The sequence below is a fragment of the Schistocerca serialis genome, chromosome 2 (genome assembly GCF_023864345.2).
Source record: "Schistocerca serialis cubense isolate TAMUIC-IGC-003099 chromosome 2, iqSchSeri2.2, whole genome shotgun sequence".
Classification (NCBI taxonomy): Eukaryota; Metazoa; Arthropoda; class Insecta; order Orthoptera; family Acrididae; genus Schistocerca; species Schistocerca serialis.
This window is the reverse complement of record NC_064639.1, coordinates 608,803,470-608,825,173: the sequence shown is the minus strand read 5'-3', so window position 1 is coordinate 608,825,173 and position 21,704 is coordinate 608,803,470. Positions and strand designations below refer to the sequence as shown.

General features: G+C 37.0%; 1 protein-coding gene across 1 annotated transcript in view; it reads right to left on the bottom strand.

The window, feature by feature from the left end:
* The window catches only part of LOC126456274 (G-protein coupled receptor GRL101-like), a 490,877-nt gene that overhangs the window by 8,428 nt on the left and 460,745 nt on the right, over positions 1 to 21,704 (bottom strand). The window contains exons 26-27 of the mRNA XM_050092026.1: positions 18,114 to 18,291; positions 6,855 to 7,011 (exon numbers count right to left, since the gene is read on the bottom strand). Coding sequence (XP_049947983.1) covers positions 6,855 to 7,011; positions 18,114 to 18,291 — 335 coding nt within the window. The remainder of the gene's footprint in view (positions 1 to 6,854; positions 7,012 to 18,113; positions 18,292 to 21,704) is intronic.

Genomic DNA, 21,704 nt, shown 5'->3' with positions numbered 1-21,704 from the left:
AAAAACTGGTTTTTGTCGGAAGGATCCAGATGGCACAGGTTTTAAAGTAGTCGCTGAAATGAAGAAAGTTGTGCTGGATGGCATGCTCAGCAGCAGGTCGGTCCAGCTGTTTCTTGGCCACAGTTTGTCAGTGGCCATTCATGCGGACAGACAGCTTGTTGTTTGTCACGCCCATGTAGAATGCAGCAAAGTGGTTGCAGCTTAGCTGGTACATAACTTGACTGGTTCCACAGGTAGCTCTGCCTTTGAAAGGGTAGGTGATTCTCCAGTTCAGTCAAATGAGCATAGAAAATCTGTGGTATGAGCTTTACCACCTCTTAAACACCTAAAATTGGAAAACTCTATCCCACAGTCCAATAAGCTACCAAAGAAATTTTCTGGTTTGCAGTATTAATACACTTCATTCTTACAGTCACCACATAGTTACTTGTTTCAAAGTTGCACAATGTTATTTTCAAATGGTGTTTATCAAAAAGTTATCATATAACTATGAGGACCATGTCTCTTTTTCATCATACTCATCAACTCTCTGTACACAACAATCCGATCATTTTACCAGTCACTCAGTTCCTCAATGACAGAAATCCTCTCCTTGGTCATGGAGTATTTTGAGAACCACTGTGTGAACATTTGTGGAAAATCTCTTTTGTGCCAGTTCTTCTTTTATCTTGCTGAAAAGAAGCAAATTGCATGGTGCAAGATGTAGTCTTCTCAGTCAGCATCACCTATGTTTGTGAGGTGTGCGTCAAATTGTTGGGACCATTTCACTAAGGCTGGATGTGACACTGCATTTGGTTCACATATCTTGAGAATTTCATGGTGAATCTATGTGCAATTTAGATTTTTATATACTTCAATTTAGAAGAATGATTCTCCTCAAGAGTGCTTTAAATTAATTAGTGATGTGACACTATGGGCAAGTTTAGATTCCTATTTGAAAAGTAAGGGGTTCAAATTGTTATCTGACTATTATGTTAAGTTTTATATGGTTTCCCCAGATTGTATTTGAGAAAGTCTGGGCAATCTTCTCACCAGTGCCACAGTTCCCTTCCCTAAACCCTGTCTCGGAGCAAATTAACTGTTTCTGTGACAGTATCAAAATAATCAAAACAACAAAGAAAAACTATGCAGTAATCAAACAATGTTATAGTGTATTATCCAATTAAAGTTATAGAAGTTTTAAAATTTGATAATCTTTTGATGAGTTCAAAGAGAAAATGGATTTCACACGGAAAGGAATTTACAAAGATTAGTCAGAATAACTTGTTAATGTCCAAAATCTAGGAAGGCAGCTTGCACTGCCATGTCTCCTTAACTCGGTGCTGTAATACACTTTTCATTGTACTCTCATAAATTCTAGTTCTTTGCATTTTTCCCTCATAAGATGAAGGGTTATTAGATCCCAAAAGGGCAGTGAGCAATATAACTGTTGTATGCTTTCATCAGATTGCTGCTACCAGATAAGCTGATGTGTTGTCTACCTTTTCTTTTGTAATAATTTCAGTTTGGGTTACTATTTTCTTTGTAGATACTCTAATAAAAAATATGCACTTAACATTATCAATGCCTTTGCTGAAATTCTACATAATTAATTTTCCACAGAACCTTCATCTCACTGAACTTGCTGTGCTCAACCAATTTTACAGATACTCTGACGACCTGCAGTGTGGTGTACCCATAGTATATGATTTATGTTCATTTATTTTAAATATTGAAGAAATTCTCTCACACACCTGTTCAACTTGCACAGAATAATTCAAAATCTGTTACCAACCGACACATCACTATCTGTACTTATGAGCCTGTTACAGGAGGAGATGTACTTGGCTTCATGTCATCTCATGGGTTTACTGCCCAAAGGAATGTATCGATGTCAGTCCACAGTGAAATGGACATTGATGGATCTCTGGGGTCAGACAATGGCATACATGTATTTGTGCTTGAACAAGGTTCAACATCCAAGATAATGGTCACAGCTATCACTACAAAGGACCTAATAAGTAACTCTTTGACAAAACATCATTTGCTGTGTTACACATTTTATAATCCTGTGTAAGTTCAATTTTCTTCATCGTCTCACTTGTGTGGAAAGCAGATGGTAGAATTTGATTCATTGGAAGGATACTCAGAAAATACAATCAGATTACAAAGGAGACTGCGACCCGAGCAAGAATGCTGTTTAACAAGGTGTACTTTTACCAAATAGGACTACCAGAGCATGTGGAATGTATACAATTAATGGCAGCAAAAATGGTCTGAGCCACGGACCTACTATGCTGCCATAGTAGGAGGAGAGGTGATACTCCTACGTGGCGCGTCCCAGGTGGCGGATAGGGAAGTCCTCACCGGTTTACTGGCGGACTTGAGTGAAATAAAATAGCTCTCGCAGACCAAACACACCCTCTGCGGTTAACAACCAGAGTTGTAAATCGGAGCTTGCTCCAACTAAGGTTGACAACCTTCAACAGTCAAAAATGGAAAGGTCTTTTAGGAAAAAAATTCCACCGTCTTGCTCAAAAAGGCAGGAAAAGGCTACATCGGATTCGGTGGGTAGTCAACTAGAAGACAGCAACGAATCAGAGCATTTGCAACCATCCAAATGCACACTAAAACACAAAAAGAAGATTAAACATGAGCAAATAAATTATATAGCAACACACAACATAAACTCACTACTTCAGACCGGAAAACTCAAGGAGCTCACAGATGAACTAAATAAACAAAAAATTTTAATAACAGGGATCCAAGAAATGAGAAACACCACAGAGGACCCATTCGAATCACAAGGATACAGAATTTATAATGGGAAACCAGGACCGAGGGCAATGAAACAATGTCCCCAGTTTGGAACAGGGCTTTTAGCAAACATAAAAATAATAGATTCAGTAACGGATTTCCAAGCAGTACCACCAAGAATTGCAACTCTTTCTGTGAATAGAGTAAATAAAAAGAATGTAAAAATCTTATTGGGAGATTTCAATGCTCAGTTGGGAAAAGAAAGGAAATTTAAAGATATAATTGGAAAATGGAGTCCACATAAATTTACAAACATAAACGGTCAAAGACTTGTAGAACTCTGCAGAGAACACAACCTTATATCTAAATCAACATACTTTAAGAGGAAGCCAAGTAAACTTAAAACATGGAAACATCCAGACTGGAGGAAGGGTGAGTGGCTGCTAGACCATGTCTGTATGGACAAAAATTTTCATAAGGACATCCACAATGTTAAAGTACTGAGAGGAGTAGACACAGGCTCAGACCATTATATGGTTAAAATTAAAATCAAATTCACACCGTTAAAGAAGAGGACCGGAAAAACTAATAAAATAAAAAGGAGGTTTGACCCACATCAGCTAATTAAAAATAATAAGTACCAACAAATAACACAAACCATCAAATTAACAGATGATCTAGAACAACTAGTGCCTAATCTTAAAAAAGAAGCAGAGAATCTAGCTCCCTTGAACCCACGAAGGACTTTGGCCGGCCGAAGTGGCCGTGCGGTTAAAGGCGCTGCAGTCTGGAACCGCAAGACCGCTACGGTCGCAGGTTCGAATCCTGCCTCGGGCCTGGGTGTTTGTGATGTCCTTAGGTTAGTTAGGTTTAACTAGTTCTAAGTTCTAGGGGACTAATGACCTCAGCAGTTGAGTCCCATAGTGCTCAGAGCCATTTGAACCCACGAAGGAAACATGCATGGTGGACATCAGAATGTGACAAATTCCATGAAGATAGACACCAAGCATGGTTAAAGTTTCAAACACATAAAACTGAAGAAAATGCCATCAACCTAAAAAATGAAAGAAAAAAATTCACTCAAAATATTAGAAGAATCAAGAGAGAATTTCATAAAGATATTACAAAGTCTATAGAAGGCAATTATCATAAAACCAACTCCAGGAACTACTACAAAATCTTTGGGAAACAACTACAACAATATGAGGCCCCTACACTAATACTGAAAGATGATGATGGAAGAATGACACACAGTAACAAGGAAAATGCAGAAATCATGGCAAAAGCATTTTACAAACTTCTGAATTGCGAGGAACCCAAAGAACCCTTACAAATCAACACAAATACCCCAATAAAAACCAAACCTAACAAACTAGACCCTCCAACTTTCCAAGAAGTAGAAGAAATTCTTAAAGAACAAAAAAATTATAAGGCATGTGGAGAAGATCAGGTTTTTGTTGAAATGTGGAAATATGCAAGTGACACAGTCAACAAAAATTTGGGTAACAGAACAATTTCCCGAACATTGGACCACAGCTATCATCCACCCACTACACAAAAAGGGAGATAAGAGCAACCCAGACAACTACAGAGGAATCTCTCTCCTAGATTGCACATATAAAATTCTATCCAAGATCCTATATGAAAGAATCAAGGAGCAATTAGAACAGGAGTTAGGGGAATATCAGGGAGGTTTCAGACCATGGACAAGCTGTGCAGACCAGATAATTAGTTTAAAATTGATTATGGCATACTACAAGAAACGGAACAAACCTCTGGCAATAACATTTGTAGATTTTAAGAAGGCATATGACTGTCTCCACAGACCTTCAGTATTAAAAATTTTAAGAAATCTAGGACTCCATCCAAAACTAATTAAAATAATACAACTCACTCTACCCACACCAAATCAAAAGTGAAGTTTAGAGGAGAAATTTCGGAACCACTCCTCATAAAAACAGGCTTAAGACAAGGTGACTGCCTATCACCATTACTTTCCAACTGTGCACTGGAATACACAATGAGAGAATGGTACAAGGACAATCCAAAGAGGATAAGAATTGGAAGTGCAAAAGATGATATTAGCTTAAACTGCTTGGGATTCGCTGATGATCTTGCTCTCCTAGCCAACACCGTTTAAGAAGCCAGGCAACAAGTGAAATAACTACAAGAAATAGCAGAGAAAGTAGGCCTTAGAATATCATTTGAAAAAACGGAGATTATGCTAACTGATCCACCACTTGCAAACAAAATTACAATAGGAGAACAGGAAATCAAAATTGTTGATAAATTTAAATATTTAGGCAAAATAATAACATACAATCTAAATGAGAAGCCATCAATGCAAAATAGAATAAAAAAACTGAACTATGCAAATTACATTACCAGAACTACATACAACAAAAAAAGCCTATCTATAGATGCAAAATTAAAACACTATAAAACAGTTACACAACCAGAAATAACGTATGCAGCTGAAACTATCTTCAAAACAACCAATACAGCAGAAATTGACAGAATACTAAAAATAGAAAGAAGAATAATTAGGACATGTATAAATAAACAGTATAAAATAAATGGACATTTGAGAATAGCATCAAATGAAACAGTATATAAGAAAATAGAACCAGTCATGAGCACAATCAGGAAGAAACACATCTCATTCTTTGGACATCTGATGAGAACTCCAGAAAACAGAATTAGTAAAAAAATAATACAAAAATTGTGGAATAGCAAGAGCGACATTAAATGGATCACAGAAATTAAGGAAGATATAAAAGAACTTCAAATTACAGTAGATGACCTAAAAAACAAGACAGAGAAAACCAGAATACTGCAAGACCCGCAAACCAGACTACAAATGAAAATCAATAAAAGGAGTACAGGAAGAGTTGTCTCGGATGAAGAAAGAAAGAAAATATCTGAAAGAATGAAGAAATATTGGGCAGACAGAAGAGCAAAACACTTTTCATATAAGAATAGCCTCTAATAATTATATTACCTAAATATATTAAGTTATTGTCGAACCAAATTGCACCCATGTGTAACAACTTGTTTAGAACTTTGTATTTTTGACTACAGTGGTCCAATGAAGGCCATAAAATAAATAATAATAATAATAATAAATGGTCTGAGATTTTTTTGACATATGGGACAAGAATATGGAGTTGCTGAAAAATCTGAGCTGGCAGATATTTAAAGACACGCATCCACTACCCCACCAAAGCCTACTTAAAAAGTTTCAAGAACAATCATTAAGTGAGGAATATGCCACAATACTCTGTGTATTGATACTGTAAGGCCCACCAAGACAATATTTCGATAAATACAGCATGAATAGACACTTAAGCTATAATTCTTCCTGTGTGCCATTAGCAAATCGAATGGGAAGAGCCCTAGTAAGTTTAACATTTGGACATATCTGGTAGGTGTAGACCTCATGCCTTACTCGCATGCATCACTGTAGTAACACTATGCCACAAATGGGTGGAATTTCAAATAAATCTCTTCAATGAAGGCTGTTTATTTCCCTGAACAATTGAAACTAAGCCATAAGATAGCCTATGGCACTGACATGGAAACATGATCTTCCATGTCACACATGCAGTCTTTTGACAATTCTAGTCTTTTACATTTAATATGGTGTTTATGATCACAATATGTTGCAATTTTCTAAAAAAAATGATGCATTACCATAAAAAAATCCATGCTGCTAAAAACATTTTTGTTGCAGTCTCCGGCTCCACTACAAAACTCACTGTATGGCCAACAGTCCAAACCACAACAACTGTCATCAAACCATCAATGTGGACGGGTCTACACTCACTGTAAATGATGCCTCTAATCATATACTGACTGCACAATGAACACCAAATCAGTGTTTTGCTCTCTTACTTTCCTTGAATAATTTTTTCATTTGAACTTCCATAATTCATCCTTATTTCTTATGACATTTTAAATTTTAATGAGATTATCGTTTTTAGCAGAATATGCTACTACTTCATAAGTAAGAGAACTGTCATTCTGCATTGGTGATAATTAAACAGTACAGCTGTCGAGCAATGTTAATCTATTAGCTTTAAAAGTGCTAACAAAGTGTTCTCTATACTACAAATTACCATTCACTGGCAGAAAAGAAATGTTCTCCGTCCTCTTCACTGGTAGCGTTACAATTTTCTTGTTGTTTCTTTTTGTATTTGTCATTTCCAATTGAATGACCAGCATCAATCATAAATGGATGGCCATGGAGATTATAATCATGTTGATGTTCAGAGGCTGTAATGAAAGATTTTCATTATACAATATGTTAAGAACAGTTACAGTAAGACTTCTATCTGAATGAGACCACAACTGATTATAAAAGAAATTATAAGAGTAACTGTCTTAATTAATGGTGCACAGGAACCAGGCCATATGTGGGAACAAATTCCCAGTGTTTCATCAGTATTCAGCTTGTAACAATGGGTACTATACCAAAGAACTAGAGAGTTTCATTTAATTTTATTACTAATAGTTTAAATATTCCATGAGTGTCAAAGAGGCATACACTGTAGTATACCAATGAAAATAATAAATTTTTGAAAATATAATCTGACAGATTAAAAAAAATCTAGTCACCAAGTGGCAGTAGGAGGAATAACATATTAAGATTAAAGAAACGTATAGGTTTTGGAGCGATTGGCTCCTTCTTCTAGGAGAATGGTTAAGGGGGAAGAAAGAAGGATGAAGGAAAATGACTGGCAAGGTTTAGGAAATGGGGAGATTTCAGAAAAGTCACCCAGAACCCCAAGTAAGGGGACACTTAACTGGACAGGATGACAAGGAAACACCGATTGTTGGTGACACATCAAATGAGATTTGAAAACCTGAGAGCTTGAAGGCGGAAGGTAGAATAATAGACAGGACAGATATTACTTACAAAAAATCATGCAAGAGTTAATAAGAGCAGAAATCTTAGTGTATATGCAGCAGATGAAAGGGGGGGTGGGGGGGAGGAAGGATATAGACAGTCCAGAAAATGAAAGATATAGAAAACTAAAAGGGAATGAAGACAGGAATAGTTACTGAGAAGAAACACTGAGACCAAGAAAATTAGAGAAAATAATTAACATTAATTAATGCCAAATGGTTGATGAGAACCAAGGACATGTTGAAACACCAGTTCTCACCTGTGGAGTTCTGAGAAAAAGGTTTCTAGGAAAAGAAACAAGCTGGCATGTGTGGTGAAAAAGGCACTGAGCTCATGATTGTCATGTTGTAGGGCATGCTCTGCAATAGTATTGTGTACTGCCAGAATACGCCCCTTGTCTGTGCCTATTCATCCTAACTGGTAACTTGGTTGTAGTCATATCAATATAGGAAGCTGAACAGGATGTACATAACAGCTGGTACAAGATATGTGTAATTTCACATGTGGCTCTCCCTTTGAGGGTATATGTTTTGCCAGTTATAGGGCTGGTACAGGCAGTGGTAATAAGGTGCATAGGTCAGATCTTACAGTGGGTATGTTCACAGAGGTAGGAGGCAAAGGGTAGGAAAGTGGGTTCAGAAGGGGCACAGGGTCTGACCAGGATACTGCTGAGGTTGGGGGAGGGGGCTGGGTGACTAAAAGCTATTCTAGGTACAGTGGGCAAAATGTAAGACTGAATGGACCTCTTTCCAGAACATGTTTTTAGGAAGTCAGAGACTTGTCAAAGTAGCTGATTAATACATGCAAGACCAGGATAATACTGAGTAACAAGAAATGTACCCTCAAGTTGTTTTTTGGAGGGATCAGGATTGGATGTGATGGCCAGGGAAATCTGCTTTTGAGCTATGATGGTGAGGTAATTAGATCCAGTGAAGGCTGAGGTGAAAATGGTGGTTTATTGCTGTGAAGAAGCCACACCTGAACATTTGTCTCAACTGCCAAGGCTGTACAGGAGGAATTCTCTGACATGGAAAGGATGGAAATTGTCAAAATGTAAATACCACTGATTGTTAGCCAGTTTAATGTGAATGGAAGTATGTAACTGATCCTCAGGGAGGATGAGGTCAATGTCAAGGATAGTGGCATGGGAAATTTAACTGTGAGAATGTATTAAAAGGTCCCAAGCAATTTTTAATAGATCTCCTTCACCATGACTGCATATCGGAAAGATGTCATCAGTGTCTCTAAACCAAACCCAGGCCTGAAGGCTTAGAAATAGACATCTTGGTTCCCATTGCCATGTCCCTGATCTGTTTGTATGTCTGCTGCTCAGAAGTGAAGTAGTTGTTGGTAAGTATAAAGTTAATTAAAGTGAACAGGAAGGACATCATACATTTTTAATAAGGTGGGCACTGGTTGAGGTTAAGTTCCGTAGCAGACAGACCATGTACTTGGGGGATTTGATACAGAGAGAGATGGCATCAATGGTGATAAGCTAGGTGTTTGTTGGGATTGGAACAGGCACAGATTTCAGATGATCTAGGAAATAGTTGGTGTGTTTAATAAGGGAGAGGAGTCTTTGTACTGTAGGTTGCAGGTGTTGATCATTTAAGGCAGAAATACATTTGGTGGGTGCTTTGAAGCCAGCAACTATGGGACGGCCAGTGTGATTGGGATCGTGAATCTTAGAAAGAAGATAGAAGGGGGGAGTGCATCATTTGGGTTGGATCATACGTTCTGTGGATTGAGGTGTTAGTCCTTGTGAGGGGCCGGTGGCTATAAGGAGGGCCTGTAAGTCAGTTTGCATCACATGAATGGGATCCTGATGGCAGATACTGTATGTAGAGGTGTCAGACAGCTGGCAGAGACCCTCGTTTACATACTCCTGTCCCTCAAATACCACAGCAGTAGGTCCCTTGTTTGCTAGGAGGATAATGATGCAGTCATCAATTTTTAGGGAACAAACAGCCTGGAGTTTTGCAGAGGACAGTTTAGGGTAATGTTGTAGGGACCCGAGAAAGGATTGTGAAGCAATGTTGAATTTTAGGAAGACTTATGAGGAGGGATTTTGAGATGGTGGTGGTGGATCAAGATGGGATCATGGTCAGGACTGTTCAAGGCAGGGTTCAATGTCAGGTCTGCTGTTGCAAAGGTTTTGGAACTGAGTTGCAGAGTGATATTTCTAGCCCACATTACACCTGAAGGAAAGTAGTTCCTTCACCAAAGCAGCATAGTTAAATGCAGGTTTAGTGCTGCAAGAATGAACCTTCAATAATACAGATAATTCAGGAGGGAAGAGCCTTAGATGAGAGGTTGAGAATACTGCACTATTGTGAATGGTTCTTGTGATCATGAGTTATCAGGCAGTGGTGACGGCTGGGGCATGTTAAGAAGACTGGGCAAGCTCGGTTTGTGGGAGAGGAGTGGTGGTTGATAGTGTGACTGTTTAGGGAGCTGGGAGGGACAGGTAGGGAAACACAACTGTTGAGACAGTTTAGGACAATGCAGAATAGCGTTTTGAGATAAAGTCTGGTCTGTTGTTACGGTTTGCAGTTAGCTTGGCAAATGATACCATCCAAGGACACATGGTGAACAGTTAGAGTCGAAATTGGCAGATGAAGCATGTAGGTCACCATTTACCTGGGTAAGTACAAGAGACTGCTGTATTTTAAACTGTAAACAGTGACTTTCAGTGCTAAGCTTTGGTAGGTAACTCCCAGGGATAAGCAAGTTTCAAGAAACAGAATGTGGGATCTCAGTTTTTATAGTACGTAAGCACAGAATGTGGGAGCTCACATATGCACACTATAAAGTGCAGAAGCATGTCTTTGGTTCTTGCCACACTCCTGGCCTTAATTTATATTAATTATCTTTTTTAATTTTCTTGGTCTCAGCATTTCTTCTTAGTAACTATTCCTTTCTTCATTTTCTTTTATTTTTCTATATCTATATCTTTTATTTTCCGACCTGTCTGTATTCCCCCTTCAAGCCCACATCTACCACATAGAACGCACTAAGCTTTCCGCTCTTGTTAACTCTTGTGCAATGTTTTGTCAGTAATCTCTGCCATACTTACAATTCTATCTTCCACGTTCAGGCTCTCAGGTTTTTAAATCTCATCTGGTGCACCCTGCAAAAATGAGTCTTTCTTTTTCATACTGCCCAGCAAGTCATCTTGACATGGGGCTCTTGTTGACTTTTATAAACTCTCCCCATTTCCTTAGTCTCACCAGTCCATTTCCTTCATCCCACTTCCTTCCCCTTTATTCCTTCTGCCAGAAGAAAGAGCCACTGGTTACAAAAGCTAGCACATTTGTTTAACCTTTATATATGTTTCCTCCTGCTGCCACTTGGTGAGTATATTTTTGTGTGTGTGTTCAGATATATTAGACAATGTGGTACATCACACAGTAATGGTCGCCTTGACAACATGGTCACAGATATTGCCAAGAGATGTGGAGTCACGTTGTCTTAATACACAAAAGGAAGAATTCATAAGGTGAAATGTTAGCATACTAGAGAGGAACTGGGTATAACTTTGTTTTGCTTAGTTACAAAATTACTAAAAACTTCTTCTGAAATTTGTCACATAATAATTACAGGTAGAAAAAAAGGGTAGGTACACATGGGTTGCGAGGGGGATGAGGAAGGAGGGAGGAGGAGGGTGATTACATGTGGGTGGTGAGGGAAAGGGAGGAGGAGGAGGAGGAGGAGGAGGAGAAGGAGGAGGGGAAGAGGAGGAGGAGGAGGAGGAGAAATTATGGTGTTCACTTAAGCAAAATGTCTGAGAAAATTGCTGCTACTTCATGATAACTCACGTCCCCATATCACAAATGTTGTAATGCAGAAGTTATGCCAACTCACTTGGGAGTCACTCAAGCACCTGCCCTACAGTACTGATTTCTCTCCATGCAATTACCAGACCGTCAGTCACTTAAAAAAGCTTTTTGAAGGATTGACAATTTCTGTTGGATGAGGATGTGCAGTGGGCAGTTACAGACTTCTTCACACAGTAGGACATGGTGTTTTACCTAATGAGTATCTTCAACCTAGTCCACTGATGAGAAGATTGCCTCAATATTCATGGCAATTTTGCCTGATTGGCATACCAATTGTGGACTGTACAGGCTTTGAATGGAAATATTTTGATCATTTTACAGAACATAACAGGATTCCTATTGCTAGAAAAATATGTGCAAGAAACAAATAATTTTTGATCAATACTTTCTGTTTTATAAATCTTTTTCATTGTCTTATAGTAAGTTACCTCCAAATCAATGATACCATTTGAGTCATTTAAAAAAATCAGTAATTGAGGTTAACCTGCACTGAATTGACTCCATGTGCTTCTATTATGCGAGTCTTCAAGACTTTAATAATTACAATGAAGGTGCTCACTCAAAGACTGAAACTGATTTACTGTAATAAATGATTTCAAACTCTTACAACTGACGCTGCCATTTTTCCTGTTTACAATATTATCGATAATTTTGCACTATGATTTTCAATCTTGACTAAGCACTTTACTGTGCAAAATAATCAAAGGATGGCAATTAACAACTCCAGATGTCCTTGCTTGGCACTATTTGACAGGGTATCAATACTGAAGGTTCCAGAAAGTTACTATCACTGACATACTTCTCATGAGAGATTTTGATACTGCATTGTTATTTAAAATTCATCATTTATTTTGCCATGTAACTAAAAGAACAAAATAAATGACAAATTTGAAAGTTTCAAGAAAGAATGAGTCATTAGTTAAGCCCACAGAACCTTATTAATTGTCTCTTTAATTGTAATGGTATAGTAATAATGAATATGAAATAGTTAAAGAATATGAATTCTGAAAAACATTTAACACACTGTTCCACTATTTTTTCAAAATATCCAAACATCTGTTAGTGGACATTAATATGGATGTGTTCATCCTTTGCTTTTATGACAGCTTGAACTTAGCTGGGGACACTTTCAATGAGGTTTCTGAATGTCTGTGGAGAAATGGCAGCCCATTCTTGCTCAAGAGCTGAAAGCAGAGAAGGCAGTGATGGACACTGGAGTCTGGAGTGAAGTCAACATTCTAAATAATAATAATGATAATAGCTTTATTCAACATCAAATGGTACACTGCACATGTACAAAGAAACCGTAATGATTAAAGTTATTTGTACAATACACAAGACAAATTCTTCTGAATATGTCATTAATTTACAACAAAATTACAATAAGATGTTTACAGATTTTTATTCAGATAATTTCACAAAGCACTTGTTGTTCTTCATATAAGTATGCTACTCTTCTAATGTGTAGAAAGGGTGTTTTACTAAAAATTTCTTAAGCTGATGTTTCAGTTTAATTGTAGGAAGAGTCATGATGGCACTAGGCAGTGCATTAGCTAATTTTATACCTGCGTACTGAGACCCCTTTTCGTAAAGTGCTGTTCTGTGGCTGCCAATGTAAAATCTTTCTTTATTTCTAGTATTGTACTGGTGGAAATCTGAAGAAGTGTTTGGATGCAGTCTTTTCACAAGCAATATGGCTTTTAGATTGTACGTGTTTTTAACGGTTAACACCTCTGTTTTTGGAAACAAGTTGCAACAAGATTCCCTATATTTTGCTCCACAGATTGTTCTCACACCCCTTTTTTGAAGAATGAGTAGCTTACCTAGATTAGCTTTGGTTGTTGCCCCCAAATTTCAATACCGTAGTTCAAGTGAGAGGAGAAAATAGCATGGTATGCAGTCTTTAGGACTACAGTGTCTCTACAGAACTTGTTAGTAATACTGATTGCAAATATATTTTTTGACAACTTAGTTGATAGGGAGTCAATATGTGTGTCCCACTTCAGGTTGCTTTGGATTGTTATGCCAAGGAATTTTACAATAGACTCTATCTTTCTCAATTCGTTGCCAATGTATAAATTAATTTCATTATTCAAACTGCTTTTGTTAAACTCGATCAAACATGTTTTACTGGTGCTTACATTTAAGTGGCTTTCATTAAAAAACTGAACAATTTCTTTTGTCACATTATTACACTCGGCCTCTAGTTCATTACATGATTCCTTTTTACACACAATGGACTTGTCATTGGCATACAGAACAATTTTGGAATTTATAGTACAATATTTAATATCATTTCCATAGATCAAGAACAGAAGGGGGCCCAACACCGAGCCCTAGGACACGCCATATTTTATGCAAGTGATCTCTGATTTGTAGACACCATTTTCCGTTTAAGTAGAACAAACTGTTTTCTATTGCTCATATAGCCCTTTATTAGGTCATAAGCAACGCCTCTAATGCCCATGTTCCATAGCTTGTCTAATAGGATGTCAATATTCACACAATCAAAGGCTTTTTCCAGGTCTAGGTATACACTTGCCACGTGTTCCTTGCTTTCGGTACCCCCTAACACCTCTTCAATTAATTGAGCAGCTGCAGTGCTAGTTGATTTACCTTTTAGGAATCCATTTTGATTTTCAAACATCAAGTATTGTTTGTTAAGAAAGTTTATAATCCTGTTGTATATAACTTTCTCAACTATTTTGGAAAAGACAGGCAGGATTGAGACTGGTCTGTAGTTTTCTATTTTATTGTTGTCACTTTTCTTAAAAATGGGTGTTACCTGTGCTATTTTTAGTCTGTCTGAAAAGGTGCCTGATTCTAATATATTGTTGACTGCTACAGACAGAGGTACGGAGACATTTTGGCTACAGGCTTTTAAAACATTAATATTTAGGCCATCATGCCCAGCTGAATTAGAGGGTTTTAGAAAGCTAATTATGCCCATTATTTCTGCACAGTTTGTGGGGGCTAGATATATACTATGGTCACATGTGTCTACCTTTAAAACTGTAGTGCATGTTTTTATGTTTGTCATTTATGGCTTCCCCTACGGAAGAAAAATATTCATTAAAAATATTTACAATTTCCAGTTGGTCTTTTATGAGCATGCCACTGTGGTTAATAGTAAAGTCCATACAGGATTTGTCATTGCAGGTTCTAAAACTGTTTATGGCTGCCCAGATGCCAGCAGTTAACGTTGTGCGAGTTTTGAAGCTTATTTGCAACATAGTTGCTCTTGGTCTGTGTGAGTAAGTCCTTATAGTGTGATTGATATATTTTGAAGGCTTCCTTTAGCTCAGTAATCTCTCTATTATTCAGCATTGCACTGTGGAGTAGTTTTAATTTTTCCCTCGCTTCAGTGACATTACTATTTGCCCAAATATTTTTGTTTATATTTTTTGTTTCTTTTTCGGAATTACAACTGGGCGTGTGGTATCAAAGCAGTAATAGAAGTCAGCAGCAAAGCTATCACATGAAAAGCTATTATTTTCAAACCATTTTATTTGTGCTAGCATACAGTTTAGTCTATTTATGTTGTCATGATACATTATTCTTTTTGTTACAAACTGTTGCTTTGTGGTGACAGTGGGGGCCTCATGGAGCTCCAATTTAAGCTGTACTGCATGGTGATCTAAGATGGCTAGTTTTAAAACTGATGCGCTGTGGGATAGGTGGCTCATGTTTGTTATTATGTTGTCAAGACATGTTTTACTATTGCCAATTTCTCTAGTGGGTTACCGAATTAGTGGGGTCAGGTTAAATTCATCACACAGGAGATGTAACTTTTTGGTGCTGACATCATTTGTTAATAAATCTATATTTATATCCCCTGTAACTATAATATTTACATGACCATTTGGCCCAGAAAATGTTGTGTCTATATATACAAGCAAGTTAGAAAGATTTACAAAAAAGGTATTTGTATTTGCTGCAGGTGGCCTGTAAACACTGATAACTGTTATGTTATCTCTTCCCCATTTTAGATTTATTGCAGAAAATTCTGAGACTACTTCCAAGCAGAAGGCACTCACATCAATAACGTTAAAATTACTTTCATTTACAGTGAAAATTGATACACCTCCCCCGAGTCTTGTCTTTTCTACTGAAGGCTGTGCAGAATTTCATACAGATTGGTTGACTAATGCTAATCAGAGATTCATTGTACCAATGTTCAGTTACAACTAATATATCAGGTTTGTCAATCCATGAAAATACATCTAGATCATTACGCTTATTTTTAAGACTACCAAGATTCTGGTGTATGATTTTAAAACTGAGTTTTACCTGCTGGACCTCGAGGATAATTTTGCACTAGCAATGAGGCCAGCAGGCTTTACAAGTTTCCCTGGCTTGCCAGCAGTGGCTGGTGTTGTGGCAGATTTTGTTGAGGTGGGTTGTACCACCCCATGGCAATGGACTTCTTTTCATCACTTTGTGAACAATGTCACCTGACTTCCTCAATAATGTTGCTACTAACAATCTTTTTGCTTCTTTTGTTCATGTGCAGACCATGAGATGTGTACAGCTCCATTTCTAGATAGCTGACATCTGCTAAAGACACATTCTGTAATTTACTACATAGAGCTTTAATCCTATCATTTGTTTTATGAGCTTCCCGGTTCACAATATACTGTTTCATAAGATCATACCTCTGTGGAATGTTGACATCAATTGTTTTGGTGTCATTTAACTTTCATATGTCTAATTGCATCATTTGCTTGATTTCTTGCTACATCATATGAACCTCCCATAATAATGACACAGTCATTGGATGAGAACGAGTCACAATCCTACATGCACAGCTTCACTACAGCAGAAAGAGGGGCTCCAGGCTGGATGTGGCCTACCACTGCAAAGTTGTCTTGCATATTTGCGATGTTTTGCGCTATTTCACGTCCATGGCTGTCTCCATATAATAGAATCTGGCCCTGCTTGTGTTTGTGATTGTCATTGTTTCTTCTGTTTTTCTCTAGGGATGATTTCTTGCATGTACTTTCACAGATTCCATTTGCTTGGACGGTTTGCTTACGTTCAATTTCACATTTTGCACACGAGTTTGGGACTTGGTGTTTTCTGAACTTATCACTGACATTTTTTTGCTGCTTGAAGGATTACTTCTAGTTTGCATGGACTAAACATGTTCTTGTTCTACTATTTCATCGAGAATTTGAAACCTGTTTTGAGTAATGATGGCAGGAAAGCTTTCCTTGGTTTTCAGTTTAGGTCTACAGTAGTTCATCAGGCACTGTTGTTCAAATTCACACACCTTCTTATTTAAGAAAGTAACTTCAGCCTTTAGGCTCTGGATTTCACTAACCATATCGCCGACTAGTACAGATAATTCACACCTACAGTCACAAATTTTTGCTTTATGATAGTTATCTGAGTTCTTAATGCAGCACTGACTACAGTTCCAGCATGTTATAAATTCATTATTTTCTTTCACAGATGAGTCCACTTTTGCAAATCGAAAATGATAGGAGTTCTTGTATTCCTTGCATGTGATTCCAGTTTTTAGTACTTTTCCACATTTTTTACACTTTTCCCCATCAAAACATGAGTTTTTACGTAAGCTAAGAACTTTACCATTACTATTTGCCGCCATCTTCAATCATCCCAATGGTATTCAGTTCAGCTCAGGTCAGGACTCTGGGTAGACCAACCCACTTTAGGAGTGTTACTGTCCACAAACCATTGCCTCAGAGATGCTGCTTAATGATAGGGTGCATTGTCATCCTTCAACAAACAACAATAGTGTCTGAACTTCTCCAATACTGTACACAGAATTTAATATTGTAAAATGTATTCATATCTTCCCAAATTTAGCATTTTCTTAAGCACAATAAGGACACCATACCCTAACCACGAAAAATATCCCCATACTGTAAAATCCTCTACACCATGCTTCACTGTTGGCACTATATATGATAGTAGATAAAATTCCCTAGGCATTTTCCAAACTCAAGCTCCTCCAACAGATTTACATAAATGTGTGACTTATAAGAGGCTACTCAACCTCTGTATCCCATTCTTTTTAACTCCCTACACACAGTCACTGTGCTAACTGGACTGCTGGTAGCACTTTGGAACTGACGAGAGTTTCCTTCCACTGATTTCATGTGATTTCTTACAACCAGCCTTTTCAGTGCTTGGTGATCAGTGTCCTCCAGTACAGAAGATTTGCCAGTCATAGTTCATCTACGTTTCTTCCTCTGCATTTCCACTTCACACTCACATCACCAACAGTCAGCATGGCAGGGTTGAAATGTCCCTGGCGTTTTTGTTACTCAGGTGAGATCCAATGACTAATCCATGTTTGGGGTCACTGAGCTCTCCTGACTGTCACTTCTACTGACAACAAAATATTCTTGTGTTTTTTATACTGGTGGGTCCATATCTCATAACCTCTAGTGATCAGTTCCATATTACACAGGGGTGTCCTGATACTTTTGATCAAATAGTGTGTATAGAAATTTGTAAGGTCAATAAAGGGTTGACAAAGCATGTTTTAGAAACTATAATCATTAAACAGCCACTAAAAATGGAAGAGATGTGCTTTAACTATCAGACAGTAACATATATTTTTAAATTTTTAAATGAATTATTTGTCTGACTGACTTTACCTGTAACAGATGAGTATGTGTGGTGCTGTTCAGTTGTAAGCGACAGCCTACATGACCTCTTCAAAGTCTTCAATCCTTTTAGAGTTGGTTCTAGGAAAGGTGTAGTTGATATTGTGTAAAGAATAGGATTGATAGCTGCGTTTAGTGGTAGAACAAATACAGCTATCCATGCGTAAACCTGTGTGCAGAAAATTGAGGTGATTTATTACTTTTCCTTCACACTGTTACATACTTCAAACAATGGAAGCTCCAGGCTGAAATATCAACAATATAAGGAAAAGGATAGTTTGCTATTCACCATAAACTTGACACAACAAGTGGCAGCCATGTGCAACAAAAAGACTGTTACACTCTTCATGACTAAAACCTTCTTGAGAAAAAAACATGTACACATCCACACACTTCATGCACACATGGTCAGCCTCCTCAGCAGCTCAGATGAAGGCTTTGGCTGAAAGCTAAATGTGTAACAGTCTTTTCACTGTGCCTGTATGCAACTCAACATGTCATCTTTATGGAAAATAGCAATCTATCCTTTTCTTTATATTGTAGTTACACAACTCTGTTTTATATTCCTCATACAAGATGTGTTAGAGAAGTGTATCTATATCTTAAGCTGACCTTATGTCCTTCAGGCCACCTTATGGAATGTGGCTCTGGTGAGACACCAAGTGTTCTCCCACTGTGGTATCTCAAAAAAGTGATCTATAAAAACAAGCTACTTGATTGTTTAACATAACTTCAGCATTTGTCTTTACTCAAGTTATTTTGTATTCAGAAAAAAACTCTACTATAACTTGATATGACGTGCATTTATTACAGAAATGAATACATTGACACATCTAACATTCAGTCTATCCTTCTGTTATGCATTTTTATTTAAATTTAAGATTTTGTTGCTATTCACTTCTGATTTGGACCACCTCTCTGTTTCTAGTACTATCTAAGAATTATTAGCACAATTTAACTAATATATTAAAATTATTTCTTCATTAAGCGTAAGGACAAATGTTCATCTGTTGCTGAATATTAAAGAATTTACTTTCAAGTAAGATGGTACTGACTTTTATTGTTAAGCTAGCAAAACTATTCAGTGTATTGTTTCTATTGCAGTTGTCTACTTCATTGCCATCTATTTCTATGATTTACAATGCAAGAGAGCAACAGTTTACATAAAAACTTCCAGAAACTTTGAAGTAACACAGTTCATACTTTTACAAGGATAAAATCAATGAGAATGGCCAGCTATCTGTTTGTAAAATGCACAAAATTACAAATATGTGACTGAATCTTAAGAGAATGCTGGGCAGAGTGGAACTGATTGAACCTGCATCACAGCTTTATGTAGAAGAAGATTATTGGTCTGCATTAACAGAACATATCATAACAAAACAGCTATTAGAGTGTATTCAAATGTGAAGCGAAACAATTGTTCTTTGTGATGCCATTGCTCCGATAGCCTAAATGTTAAGGCAAATGCTCATGATAAGCAGGAAATCTGCATTTGAGTCCCAGTCTGGCACAAATTTTCAACTAGCACAATCTATACATTCATTCCAATTATATTTGTGTCATAGATGGCACATGTTTGATGAGGTACTGTTCTAATATCAGAGTAAACACTGTTTCCCTTTACTATTAACCACTTAAGAGAACACAAAGCTATTGCTTTCTTGAACCTTGTTTGTAAAATGATATACAGATAAAATTGGAAAACTGGCAATTTCTAGGCATATCATTTATTTGATCAAATCTACTAAATGTTTATTTCATAATTATTGTGCAAACACTTGCTGCTCTCTTCTCACAAAAAGCACTACTCAGTTACTTATTAAACACAGTACACAGCAAAATGAAAAATTGCCATGGGGTTCAAACACATACACTGTCCAGAGGTGCTTTCTAAATACAGAAATTTATGACAGGCTACCTTTTCATAATCAGGGATGGGAAGATGAAGCATATCATCTAATGCACACTGAGAATTTCTCTAACATTAAATTCTTGATACAGCTGATTAGCAGCACTGAAACAGTGTTTGTGCTATGTGTCACTAGTTTTCAATGTCACAGTCACAGTCATATGGCATTTGTGTGATTGATGGAGAATTAAACATTTTTTTAAAGTATCTATGATCAGTTTCACTCATCAATAAGCCTATTTTCAAGTGATTCTCCTCTGCCAATATATGCATGGTCAAATAATTTCTAGCTGTGTACTGCTACCCTCCTCTTCTGGTGTTTCTTCATCTCTCATTCTTGCTAACACTTGAGTCATCCTCATTCAGTTATGTGTGTGGAGAATACTATTTCAGTAGCTAAGCTATGGAGTTAAGTTTCTTAATTTTGTGCGTATCCAGTGCTTAACACTTTCTGAACACAGTGAATGGGTTGTATTTGTTCATTTTATTATTTAAAGTATGTGAATTTGTCACACAGTGATACCTAAAGAACTTACAAAATTGAGGAAAAAAGATTGCGGGAATACATGAACAAGGCAGCAAAGAACCGTACAATCTTTTCTCAATTTTTTAATTTTTCTGGAACCTTGTTGTATCGCCTTTTTATTTCTCAAAAGTAAATCAACAGCTTTTCTGACACTTTTTCAGATCAGTAGATTTATAAGATGCACTTTTAAAATAATATTGCACTGCTTTTCAACATACTTCATATTTATACATTAAGAGCAAATGATGGGTTATTTTGCAAAAACTAAAGAGTTTAGCAAAATGTGTAACACCGTTTTATTTTATTGTTCCCAGACTTGACAGTCAAGTAAAAAAATAGAGACTCAATGCTTTTACTCTGCTCCACTGTCATGAATGATAAAAGATTCAATTTAATGAATCCACTAACATCATATACATTATGTTCCACATAAGAAAGTGGAACACATAAAGAAATAAAATTAATCAATCGTAAACTACATGTGCACTTAACACGTAAAATAATCATAAATGTTGATATACTTATTCTATAAATAATACATGTAGCTTACATTTGATATCACTGTGGTACATTAAAAAAGTAATTAGATATATGACCATTCTTTCACAAAACCAGCTGATTTTGTATCTAACTGACATAATGCTTTCTAATCAATTAGTGAAATTAATGTCACTTTGAGAAACCTCATTCAAGGAACCATTGCAACAGTCAACTGAAATGTGTTATGCAAAACTAAATCTTTATAGCCACAACCAAATGTATATATCATTCCCCATAATACAAGTCCAATGTTTTCATTATCACCTGATACAAACATCTCAAAAATGAGATTGACAGTAAGTGCAAAATGGCTAAGCAGGGATGGTTAGAGGACAAATGTAAGGATGTAGAAGCATATATCACTAGGGGTAAGACAGATACTGCCTGCAGAAAAATTAAAAAGACCTTTGGAGAAAAGAGAACCACATATCAATATCAAGAGCTCAAAAGGAAAACCAGTCATAAGCAAAGAAGGGAAAGCACAAAGATGGAAGGAGTATACACAGAGTCTGTACAAGGGAGATGTACTTTAGGGCAGTAATATGGAAATGGAAGAGGACGTAGCTGAAGGTGGAATGAGAGATATGATACTATTTGAAGAATT